Source organism: Schistocerca piceifrons, chromosome 2 (genome assembly GCF_021461385.2).
Source record: "Schistocerca piceifrons isolate TAMUIC-IGC-003096 chromosome 2, iqSchPice1.1, whole genome shotgun sequence".
NCBI classification, from domain to species: domain Eukaryota; kingdom Metazoa; phylum Arthropoda; class Insecta; order Orthoptera; family Acrididae; genus Schistocerca; species Schistocerca piceifrons.
In genome coordinates this window covers 198,265,527-198,278,495 of record NC_060139.1, presented here as the reverse complement: position 1 = coordinate 198,278,495, position 12,969 = coordinate 198,265,527, and the positions used below count along the sequence as shown (strand labels likewise).

The 12,969-nt window shown below is 45.2% G+C and overlaps 1 protein-coding gene across 3 annotated transcripts in view; it reads right to left on the bottom strand.

Annotated features, from left to right (window-relative positions):
• The window catches only part of LOC124775916, a 394,798-nt gene that overhangs the window by 41,397 nt on the left and 340,432 nt on the right, over window positions 1–12,969 (bottom strand). For all 3 annotated transcript variants that reach the window (XM_047250760.1, XM_047250757.1, XM_047250759.1), the window contains exon 5: window positions 6,492–6,709. In XM_047250760.1, the coding sequence (XP_047106716.1) occupies window positions 6,492–6,709 (218 nt within the window). The remainder of the gene's footprint in view (window positions 1–6,491; window positions 6,710–12,969) is intronic.

Genomic DNA, 12,969 nt, shown 5'->3' with positions numbered 1-12,969 from the left:
TATACAGGGCGTCCGGAAATTCCCGTTATAAACTTCTAGGACGCGTAAGAGAAGTGAGTATATAATATTTTGGGTTCCTATTCATGTCCGGAAACGAAACGTTCTTATTCAGACGTTCAACTCATCCATTTCTGCTTGAGTAATTGAATTAGGCGTGACATAGTACCAGAAGGAAACATCCATTAATCACTTAAGCACATTCGCACAAGCTACGACATTGTCGCGAATAAAACAGTCACCCGTATATACAGTAAGTTTCCTTTAATTTACGTCTATCGTCACAAATTTTTTGTTAACAGATTACCGGTTTCGGTCTATAATGATCATCATCAGACCTGTTTTATAAAAACAAAGTCCTAATGTACTGCAGCCATAGTGGCGTCGTCAAATGTTAAATGCAAAATCAGCACCAGCATCGTCAAATATATATAAATAGCATCATATGCACTGACTGACAACATGAATCGTGCATATGATATACACTCCTGGAAATGGAAAAAAGAACACATTGACACCGGTGTGTCAGACCCACCATACTTGCTCCGGACACTGCGAGAGGGCTGTACAAGCAATGATCACACGCACGGCACAGCGGACACACCAGGAACCGCGGTGTTGGCCATCGAATAGCGCTAGCTGCACAGCATTTGTGCACCGCCGCCGTCAGTGTCAGCCAGTTTGCCGTGGCATACGGAGCTCCATCGCAGTCTTTAACACTGGTAGCATGCCGCGACAGCGTGGATGTGAACCGTATGTGCAGTTGACGGACTTTGAGCGAGGGCGTATAGTGGGCATGCGGGAGGCCGGGTGGACGTACCGCCGAATTGCTCAACACGTGGGGCGTGAGGTCTCCACAGTACATCGATGTTGTCGCCAGTGGTCGGCGGAAGGTGCACGTGCCCGTCGACCTGGGACCGGACCGCAGCGACGCACGGATGCACGCCAAGACCGTAGGATCCTACGCAGTGCCGTAGGGGACCGCACCGCCACTTCCCAGCAAATTAGGGACACTGTTGCTCCTGGGGTATCGGCGAGGACCATTCGCAACCGTCTCCATGAAGCTGGGCTACGGTCCCGCACACCGTTAGGCCGTCTTCCGCTCACGCCCCAACATCGTGCAGCCCGTCTCCAGTGGTGTCGCGACAGGCGTGAATGGAGGGACGAATGGAGACGTGTCGTCTTCAGCGATGAGAGTCGCTTCTGCCTTGGTGCCAATGATGGTCGTATGCGTGTTTGGCGCCGTGCAGGTGAGCGCCACAATCAGGACTGCATACGACCGAGGCACACAGGGCCAACACCCGGCATCATGGTGTGGGGAGCGATCTCCTACACTGGCCGTACACCACTGGTGATCGTCGAGGGGACACTGAATAGTGCACGGTACATCCAAACCGTCATCGAACCCATCGTTCTACCATTCCTACACCGGCAAGGGAACTTGCTGTTCCAACAGGACAATGCACGTCCGCATGTATCCCGTGCCACCCAACGTGCTCTAGAAGGTGTAAGTCAACTACCCTGGCCAGCAAGATCTCCGGATCTGTCCCCCATTGAGCATGTTTGGGACTGGATGAAGCGTCGTCTCACGCGGTCTGCACGTCCAGCACGAACGCTGGTCCAACTGAGGCGCCAGGTGGAAATGGCATGGCAAGCCGTTCCACAGGACTACATCCAGCATCTCTACGATCGTCTCCATGGGAGAATAGCAGCCTGCATTGCTGCGAAAGGTGGATATACACTGTACTAGTGCATGCTCTGTTGCCTGTGTCTATGTGCCTGTGGTTCTGTCAGTGTGATCATGTGATGTATCTGACCCCAGGAATGTGTCAATAAAGTTTCCCCTTCCTGGGACAATGAATTCACGGTGTTCTTATTTCAATTTCCAGGAGTGTATATGCTGGTGCTGATTTTGCATTTGGTTCAAATGGCTCTGAGCACTATGGGACTTAACATCTGAGGTCATCAGTCCCATAGAACTTAGAACTACTTAAACCTAACTAACCTAAGGACATCACACACATCCATGCCCGAGGCAGGATTCGAACCTGCGACCATAGCGGTCGCGCAGTTCCAGACTGTAGCGCCTAGAACCGCTCGGCCACTTCGGCCGGCATTTTACATTTGACGATGGCACTATGGCTACAGTACATTAGGACTTTATTTTTATAAAACAGATCTGATGATGATCATTATAGACCGAAACCGGTAATCTGTTAACAGAAAGTTTGTGACCATAGACGTAAATTAAAGGAAACTTATTAAGCACACTTGTTTGCATTAACACGTAAATATTAAATATTTACATCTTCTGAAAAACAAAAAGGAACCCAGTTTAGGGTATATGCAGAACATGAAGTTTGTGTTAATAGAAAAAAATGTGCTTGAGTGATAAATGGATGTTTCGTTATGTTTCCTCTCGAACTGTTACCTAATAACTGTACAGTGTCAGCTCACTTAATGCCTCAAGCAGAAGTGGATGAGTTAAACATCTGAATTGAAACCGCCGTGGAACGGATTTGGTGAGTTTCTGGACATGGGTTCCTATTCAAAATATAATGTACTCACTCCCCTCTACAAGTCCTAGAAGTTTGTAAAGGAAATATCCGAACAAACGCGTTTCACCATTTTGGGGCATTGTCCAATCATCCACAAAGAAAGGGCGCATGGTCCTATCAGGCACTTCTCCAACAAGTAAATAATGTTTGTTTGCATTATACTAAGTAATTTTTCGCTTACGACCATTTTTAAACCACTTGTTGGTTAGTTGTGGGATGCATAATAGGACCGTGTCCCCTATTTTTATTAATATTTACCTTTTCTGCCTTTCTTTGTTAATCATCTGATCATTCGTCAAAAGGGTGCAACGCGTTGTCTATCGGAATCAGAGACAGAAACACCGTAGTTGTTTTAAGTGTCTGTTTCTGTAAATGTGACGCAGTCGTGGATATAACAGTGTCTGAAAGATTTCATTCAAATGCTAATATGTGGTGAATCTGAAGTAGGCGGCTGAGTCGAGAGCTATTCCGGGGCGGAGCGAGCACAATTGGCCTCCTAAAAAGTGTGCCCGCTGACCCCCGCCTCCGGCAGTTTAGCACCGGACCAGGAGGGACTGCCCTACCGGATATGGCGCGTGGGCCTTTTGTGCCTTCATCTTCATCAGCGGCTGACTCAGGCGTCCTGCCCGGCATTCCTGCGCCAGCAGCAGGAAGCGGCTTCTTCCACTCTTACTGTGCTCTCAGCTGCCCGTGGACGCACCTAGCTCCACTTTCGCCAACTCGTTCAGATCCGTCTATTGTCGCCAAAGGCTGACGCTGCCGAGACCTCAAGCTCGGCTTATCGCGTCTGTCTCATACGATGACGTCTGTCTCGCTTTTGTTACTAGTAGCGACAACGAAGTCCTTTCTTTACGGGCTGAATTTCCGTTCTTTGACTTTGAAAAATCCTCAGTTTATGTGGCTGTCAGTCAGATGTAACTGATTTAGCAGAAAAAATAAAAAATTATGTTTTTGGACCTTTACTTAATTTCTTCCAAAAAGGGACTAGAGAGTCCTATCAGGTCACAATCGACAAACGTTACTTCAAGAGAAGTGGTGCTCATAAAAACACTTTTTCTCTCTCGTTGCCATATAAAAACACCTACTTTGGGAACACTTCGAATGACGTCTTGATTCTATATTATAAGCAACCCAGTTGTCACATCTCCCACGACAAACAACAAAATTTGGCCATGACCTCCAACATTTTGAATTCAAATTTCATTTGGAACTTAAGTGTTCTTTTGTCCTGCAAAGACTTGGGAGATGTTACTTGTTATCACTGCTGTCTTCAAGCTGAATTTCTTCAGCTTCTGAGCCGGCCGTTGTGGCCGAGCGGTTCTAGGCGCTTCAGTCAGGAACAGCGCTGCTGCTACGGTCGCAGGTTCGAATCCTGCCTCGTGCATGGATGTGTGTGATATCCTTAGGGTAGTTAGGTTTAAGTAGTTCTAAGTCTAGGGGACTGATAACCTTAGATGTTAAGTCCCATAGTGCGTAGAGCCATTTGAACCATTTTCTTCAGCTGCTGCAAAATAAGTGGAAGTATTCTGCTAATGACTAATATATAACGTAGTGTTATTTTTCGTTTGTTTGGCAGCCTTGAAAGTTCTCGCATATGTTAACAGCGTACCACACTAAAAAGAAACAGACTGCCTCAATCCCGTCATGCCTCGAAAGATAGGCTTTTTTTCTGTGGGCCTGAGAACCGAGAACCCCGCCAGATCATAAAGGGCTGACAAGGAAAGCACTTCAAGACTTTACCAGACCAACTCTCACTTTACGTTATATTAAAACAAAAGAGAGCGAAATGTTACTATCATTACTTCCTCAAGGTTAAAATACCTATCTATAACTTGCTTCTGACGTTTTCAAAAATGGCTCTGAGCACTATGCGACTTAACTTCTGAGGTCATCAGTCGCCTAGAACTTAGAACTACTTAAACCTAACTAACCTAAGGACATCACACACACCCATGCCCAATGCAGGATTCGAACTTGCGACCGTAGCGGTCGCTCGGTTCCAGACGGTAGCGGCCACTCCGGCCGGCCTCTGACGTTTTCACTTCTTTGCTATCCAGTATGGCGTAGTCCGGCATGTGTGCAAGAAATTCGTTTTCTGGCCTTTTTTTTGTCTGTTGATGTCCAACTGTCATTCCCAAGGCGCAGCCGTTATTTATGTGCCTTTCGTCTACTACGTCGGAAGTCTATCTTAATTGTTCCGCACACTGATATTTATTTAAAATACTTTTACAGGACTAAAAAATGATTGTAGCCTTCAGTGACAGGTTGCAATGTCGGGCTTTTTAAAAGAGTATAAATTTTTGGCTCAGTCATACAGGAGTGCAGTGAGCTAACTTTTACGTGCATGGCTACTAGGATCAAAATAGTCGAAAATAACCTTATAGGTGTTTTTCCTTGGTCACATGACTTACAATGTAGCGTACTACAAGCGTGCGGTATCCGTAAGGAGAACTTTTACGAAGGAAACCCAACATTTTGGGTGCTTTACTTCAGTTTTTACAATCGGTATAAACACTCTACTGCTTCTGAGTCCTTATTACGTTATCAGGTTGATACTCCCTTCTAAAACAGAGTTGTTCACTTTGAACGAAGTGATTTTGTTTCGAGTAAGAGAAAAGAACTAGCATATGTCTGACCAGGAAGCTATTAATTTCCTTTATTAGTTCACGAAGACACACTATTTTTACGATATGGAAACGATACACGTATGTTGAAATATGCGTACTGGATCTGCAAAAATGAAGATGCCCAGCAGTAACCCTGTATAATACATGGCAGGCTGATATGTTCATTGCTCTCAGTGGCGAAAGCTTCTGTACAGCATCGATAGTGTTAATACGAAAGCATAAGTTTTTTAGACATTGAAAATCTCCTAAAAACCGAGGTACAATAATGTTATTCTAGCGATCACTACATACGGTTTTCTGTAATACGTTTGAGCGCGACTGGTATAATAAAACAGTTTCACAGCTTCAACGTTTACGTAGATGGAATTCTGAGAGCCTTAATAGGTCCCTGACATCAGTAAGGAAATTTTACTCTTTCTTAATATTATTATGAAAGTACTGATAGTCTCACGCTAGTCTGCTGAAAAAGAAATAGGAACAACTAATTTACAGCAGACACACGCAAACATATTTCACCGAGCTAGCAGAATCGATTTCGGAAACCTTTTTTTCAGTCTTCAGCTAGCTATGTCACGTTTACATGCAGCGAATGGCGATCACGCTCTAGTACGTAGGGACTTCAGAAAGGGTTTCGTATAGACACAGTTCTGCTGCGACGGGGATAACAGTTTCATCACAATGTCTGAGAGAAATGACGCGGCAACTGGATGCACACGCCAAAGGTAAAGTACGTGGGACAGTGTCATTCTCGCGGGCAAAACATCTTAATTTGTCACAAATTCATCTTGAAATTCTGGCGGCATCTGGACCAACTACAGTGTCGCGTCGAGTCGCAGTGAAATAGTGCCAACAATTTGATCAAGGCCGCACAATTGTGGGCGATGCTGATAAGAAAGGACGGTCATCGACGTCCACTACAGAGAACAACAATATCTAGACAATTGAGGCAAAAAAATCGGAAGGGGGGGGGGATATTTTCCAACGATGAAGACGTTCCCAGAGTGGTTCTGGAATGGCTGTCGGGGAATTGAACTATTGGTAGAATGTTAGGACCGTTGTTTACGGATATTTGACTACATCGCAAAATAGTGTCCTGTGTGTCTTTGAAATATAGTCAGCATTTACTAAAAGTTACTTGGCTGCCATTTGGAGAAATTATAGATATTTGAAAAGAGAAGACCATTTCTGGACCCCTCTTTTTTGGCCAAAAAAATTTTTTAAGCCCCTCGTATCTCCACGACAAACGGCGGCGGTGTCACCGGCAGCAGTCGCAGCAGCGAGGGCAGAGTGAGAAGTTGGAAGTACTCACTTGAAGGTGGCGACGACGTTGGTGGTGGGCCAGCCCAGGACGAAGGAGGTCTCGGGCGACTTGTGCACCTCGATGACGTCCTCGATGCTGTGTTTGGTGAGCCACATCTCGGACACGCGCACCTTGTCCTTCAGCTTGAAGTTGCCGCCCGAGCGCGCCTTGGCCACGAGCAGCAGGTCGTTGAACAGGAAGAGGTGGCGCTCCTGGCTCTGGACGCCCTGCGACACAGCACCACAAGTCCCCTCTCAGTGCTCGCCGTACAAGTAGGAGGGCTCTTTGGGTGCAAGGGCGGGGAAACTCGAGTGTGTCTGTGCCTAGGGGGCAGCGAGCTGCGACAGGGTTACAGGGCTGACAGCAGCTGGTGGAACTTTGAAATCCACAGTGCCAAGGGAGGATTGAAAAACTTAACACGGCCTCCTGGAGTTACACTGGACTCTGAAGACATTTATTAGAGTAAGAAACGGGATTCCGCATCTTCGCATCTGCAATATGACAGAACCGACACTGACAGGATAAACAGTTAACTAGCACGATATAACACTGTACACAAATATTTCATTTTCCACAATATATGGAACAACAACATACCTTACGCTTCATAACATTAAATCATCTCTTTCACCATTACTGCAAGTGGTATTACACCATGTATGTACAGGGTGCGGCAGCGTTCATAGCAGGATATTAAAAACACACCATCAGGCAGTACCTGTAATTTATTTATTACCTCTTATGTTAATTAATAGTTAAAGGTATGCCATTTACCGATGTGTAAGTCATTGTCCATTGCGTGGATTACTTTTTGAATATGACTCCTGTCAACTGATGCCCCTCTACACAACACACTCATGTAGGCGGCGTTGGAAGTTTTCAATAACTCGGCGTAACGTATTCCCTGGGACGTTGCCGACGGCAGTTCTGATGTGATCCTTCAACTCAGGAATGGTGGCACAACGTGTTCTGAACACTTCTTGCTTCAGGTAGCCAGAAAGGCAAAAGTTTGCACATGAAAGGTCAGGTGAGCGAAGCGGCCAGGAAATGTCATCAAAACGGGAAATTACTCTACCGGGAAATGTCTGTCGCAAGAAATCCGTGCAAATTCTGGCTGTATGTGAGGTCGCTCCGTCTTGTTGAAACCATAATTATTCCACATCCACATCGACCATACCTAATTGGGGAAGAGCGAAAACTTGTAGCATCTTTAGGTAGTGTTACAGCCACCCGCTGTCATCCTCAAAGAAGTAAGGGCCAATAATCCCAAAGGAAGCAACTCCACATCACACTGTGAAACGAGAACTGCCGTCGGCAATGTCCCAGGGAATACGTTACGCCGAGTTATGGAAAGCTTCCAACGCCGCCTAAATGAATGTGTTGTGCAGAGAGGCATCATTTGACAGGAGTCATATTCAAAAAGTAATCCACGCAATGGACAATGACCTGCACATTAGTAAATGGCATACCTTTAACTATTAATTGATATAAGAGGTAATAAATGAATTACAGTTACTGTCTGATGGTGTGTTTTTAATATCCTACTATGAACGCTGCCGCACCCTGTATATGTCAGTGTCGTGAAACTCATTGGAAGTCGGCATGTCACACATAAAAGCAATACTGTGTACAAACATGATACTAACGCGTCGACTACGAATGCTCACACACAGCAGCAGCTGACAACTGATTGAGAATCAGCGTACAAATTCTGTTACTTGGAAAAATTCTGTCAAAAGTGTGTTCCATGAACGAAGTGTAAGAACGACAGAGAAAGAAAAACTGCGTGTTAATCTAAAAATACAGACTACCCGAAGCTGTAAGAAAGTGTGAAACTGCAGAAAGAGAAAGGAACGCTGAAATTTATTTAATATTGTGTATGGAAAGACGGCAGCTGTGGCCGAGCGGTTCTAGGTGCTTCATTCTGGAACCACGTGACCGCTACGGTCGCAGGTTCGATTCTTGCCTCGGGCATGGGTGTGTGTGATGTCCTTAGGTTAGTGAGGTTTAAGTAGTTCTAAGTTCTAGAGGACTGATGACCTCAGATGTTAAGTCCCATAGTGCTCAGGGCCAACTGAACCATTTTTGTTGGTTGGTTGGTTTGGGGAAGGAGACCAGACAGCGAGGTCATCGGTCTCATCGGATTAGGGAAGGACGGGGAAGGAAGTCGGCCGTGCCCTTTGAAAGGAACCATCCCGGCATTCGCCTGGAGCGATTTAGGGAAATCACGGAAAACCTAAATCAGGATGGCCGGACGCGGGATTGAACCGTCGTCCTCCCGAATGCGAGTCCAGTGGAACCATTTTTGTGTATGGAAAAATAAATATAATTGTGTGTTACCTGTGTATAATAATAGTCCAAGAATCCACGTTCTAGAGAGTTATTGACAATAAACTACGTCTCTGCTGTTGAAAAAGGACGCTTTTACTTTTGTTCTGGAAGCGAAAAGCTACGGACGTATTTAGTTGTAGAGGTCAAGGTATGTGAATGCCTTTTCATAATACGCGTGTTCCTTCATTTCATCTCCCTCCATGTGAAATAACTAATGAGATAGTACTACAAGAATCTGGAAGGGAGATCCTTTCGGCCATCTGCTTTTCGTTTGTCAGAATGGCACATAGGCAGCCATTACGTTAAACTTGGAAACATTAACTATTTACAGGCTTCACCCAACAAGACAAGTGTAGGAAACAGTTTCAATGTTTTGCGTAATATTTGGAGGGCGTTACATTAAAGTCAGACTGATTACATTCTGAATTTAAGTGAGGATAAATTTCAACGCTCTAATATCTTTTCTCAATAAAGTCAGATAACAGCTCCCATGAAAAAAATCAAATTAGTTTCTACTGAAATACTTAAAAGCATTTCAGAGTTAACATCAGGAGAGAAAGGATATTATCATTATTATCGTTCCCAACATATAGCTACGTAGGTGATTGTATCGCCTATCTCTGTAGCATTGTTTTGTACCGTGCAACATTGATACGATTATTTAACAAGCTACGTGTACGATATATGCTGGGAGCAAAATTGTATTGGGAAGAGAATTTCCGCAGAGAACTAATTTAATCTGTTCTTCGCCATGTAGCGTATTTCATTGCTACCGGAACACAGAACGAGTCATTCATGTGAACGTGCGAAAACCCTTAAGGAAAATTACCAACACAAAGGAGAGAGGGACGATATACCCAGCAGAAGCCATGTGGTGCTGAGACTTGATAATACGGTTTTCCTTTGTTCAAAAGCGTTGGTATATTATTCCATATAATTTTTTATGTTAAATAAAATCTAATTGTGTACAACATATATCAGCCAAAAACAATTACATTGAATAATACACCCATGCTTTTCAGAATGAGAGGAGTGGCAGTTCTGCAAGGTTCGCACAAGAGCTTCTGTGAAGTTTGGAACGTAGGAGACGAGGTACTGGCGGAACTAAAGCTGTCAGGACGGGTCGTGAGTCGTGCTTGGGTAGCTCAGATGGTAGAGCACTTGCCAGCGAAAGGCAAAGGTCCTGAGTTCGAGTCTCGGTCCGGCATACAGTTCAATCTTCCAGGAAGTTTCTCACCCACATTTTTGTCCAATGTAAGACGATATTGTCGAGGCATACCACTACTGTGGCACCTGGTGCACTTATGTAATAGAATGTTTACACTGATTCTCGGTCAGTTGTCAGCTGTTGATGTGTGCGAGCACTCTTACTCGGCGCATTTGTATCATTTTTGTACATACTATTGCATTTATGTTTCAGATGCCGACTTGTAATGAATTTCACGACACTGACATATATATACGTGGTGTAATACCATTTACAGTAGTGATGAAAAATGGCGTAATGCTATGAAGCGTAAGATATATTGTTGTGGAGGAGGAGGAGATTATTGTTTAACGTGCCGCCGACAACGAGGTCATTAGAGACGGAGCGCAAGCTCGGGTGAGAGAAGGATGGGGAAGGAAATCGGCCGTGCCCTTTCAAAGGAACCATCCCGGCATTTGCCTGAAGCGATTTAGGGAAATCACGGAAAACCTAAATCAGGATGGCCGGAGACGGGATTGAACCGTCGTCCTCCCGAATGCGAGTCCAGTGTGCTAACCACTGCGCCACCTCGCTCGGTATATTGTTGTTCCATACTTTGTATGGAGAACGAAATACTTGTGTAAACTCTTACATCATGCTATTTATAACTGTTTATCCTGTCAATGACGGTTCTATCCTACGGCAGATCTGAAGATGTCAACATGGTCTTTCCTAAACCGGTTATATAAATCTAATAAATGCTTTACTAGCGATCTCTGACGTTTGAGGGTCTCTCCGGAGTCCACGATGCTGCAGCTAGCCCCCAAGCTGATACAATGTAAGGAACGTATAAAAGTACACTATCTGACCAAAAATATCCGGAACACCTATGTATCACGGGGTCCCGGGTTCGATTCCCGGCCGGGTTGAGGATTTTCTCTGCCCGGGGACAAGGTTTCTGTGTTGTGAAAGTGGCTAGATTGGATTGTGAGAAGATTGTGACTTTGTACGGTCGCTGATTTCCGCGCAGTTGAGCGCCCCACAAACCAAACATCACCACCACACCTATGTAATACGGAATTTACAGTGTCAAGAGAGGCAGACCCACCAGTATAGAAGGAGGCGGGGAAATACCAGTAGAGAAACAGTAACAGCAGAGTGGATTGGTCAGGATAACTCATTGTCTTCGAACGAGAACTAGAGTACGATGGGTTTTCCGACTCAGCCGCTCCTCAAGGTCGCATTCTAATTACCTGACTGACTTTCGGTTTTAATCAATTACCTTCCACGCACTATAGAAGTATTATGCAACGCAATAGCTCAGGTTCCCAATGGCATATGACCTCGCAAGCTATTTCGCAACAAAATCCAAGTTCTAAAGCAGCAAGGTTCCTTGTTCGACCCGCAGCATATGCAATCATTTTAATTTTCATGTAATTTAACCGAAATTTCGCAACAACGTTTAATGCAAGCAACTGCGCGAATCTTCACATCCTCCGGTCTCTACGCCTAGGGCCTTAGGTTGAAACTCCCCTAACACCAGGACTCCTACTCTACAGGCCCTAGGTCAGACTACTGCATAAGTAAATATCACAACAAAACAGCATAATTGTCTGAATTTACACTCAGTAAATAGCGTAATTTGCATGTAATTTCAGAACGATGTCTGTCAGCACTGACTACTTAAGTATTTACAAGGGAACTCCCCATCACTGCCCCCCCCCCTCCCCTTTAGCTTTAGTCGTCGTGAGATGGCCCAATAGATAATCCGTCAAAAACTGAACACACATCAAACATGAAAACAGTAAGACGGTGTACTGAACTGTGAAAAAAACAAGCAAAATAGAAACAGTGAACGGTCCAAGCACGAGATGTGAGCACAGATACGTAGCTACGGCGTTGTGATTATGTGGTCACGGTGTTGGACTGCAAAGCGGGAGATCTGTGTTCAAACCACGCTCGTGCCCCAAATTTTTTTTCGCAAAGGTATGAACTTTTCGTCCGGTCGCTGGCTGCCGTGTCTGTTCTCCTTCTGTCGTCTTAGCAATTGTCATACTGTTCATTGGTTATAGAGTATGTGTCATGTGGTAAGAATACATTACCGTCGCAAGTAAATGTGATGAATAGTGACCTTTCACTGAAATGAAAACAACAAATAAGCGGGTGTTAGCTATGTTACAACAAAGGAATTCAAAAGTTAAAACTTCCAAAACGGAACGCAAGAGTCATAACATGTGGCACCTCTGTAGGACAAATAGGAGATACGTAGTTCTAGTGGTCCCTTTCTTACAACTCGCTGTTGCAGACGGACGTTACTCCACGACTCAAACACAAATCTGAACGCAGCGAAAAGACACGTCAGTAACTAGACTGAAACTCCTCCTGAACAGGCCATGAAGGCCCAACGATACCGACCGGCCGCCGTGTCATCCTCAAACCACACGTGTTACTGGATGCGGACATGGAGGAGCATGAGGTCAGCACACCGCTATGCCCGCCGTATGTCAGTTTCCGAGACCGGAGTGGCTACTTCTCAACCAAGTAGCTCCTCAGTTTCCCTCACAAGGACTGAGCGCACCCCGCTTGCCAACAGCGCTCGGCAGACCGGATGGTCACCCATCCAAGTGCTAGCCCAGCCCGACAGCGCTTAACTTCGGTGACTGACGGGAACCGGTGTTACCACTTCAGCGAGGCCGTTGACCGGTAACCGGACGGACAGTACATAATTTTGTGAAAAAAAAAAAGAAAAACATTGGGGCATGAGTGAGATCTGAACGCGGCTCCCCCTTTGCAGTCCAACACCGTAACCACATAACCACGACGCCGTGGCTAAGCAAACATGCACTGTTTTGCACATCTTGAGCTCTGACCATCCACTGTTTCTATTTTGTTTCTTTTTTCACCGTTCAGTACACCTTCTTCCTGTTTTCATGCTTGATCTATGTTCAGTTTTTGGCGGACTATCCTATG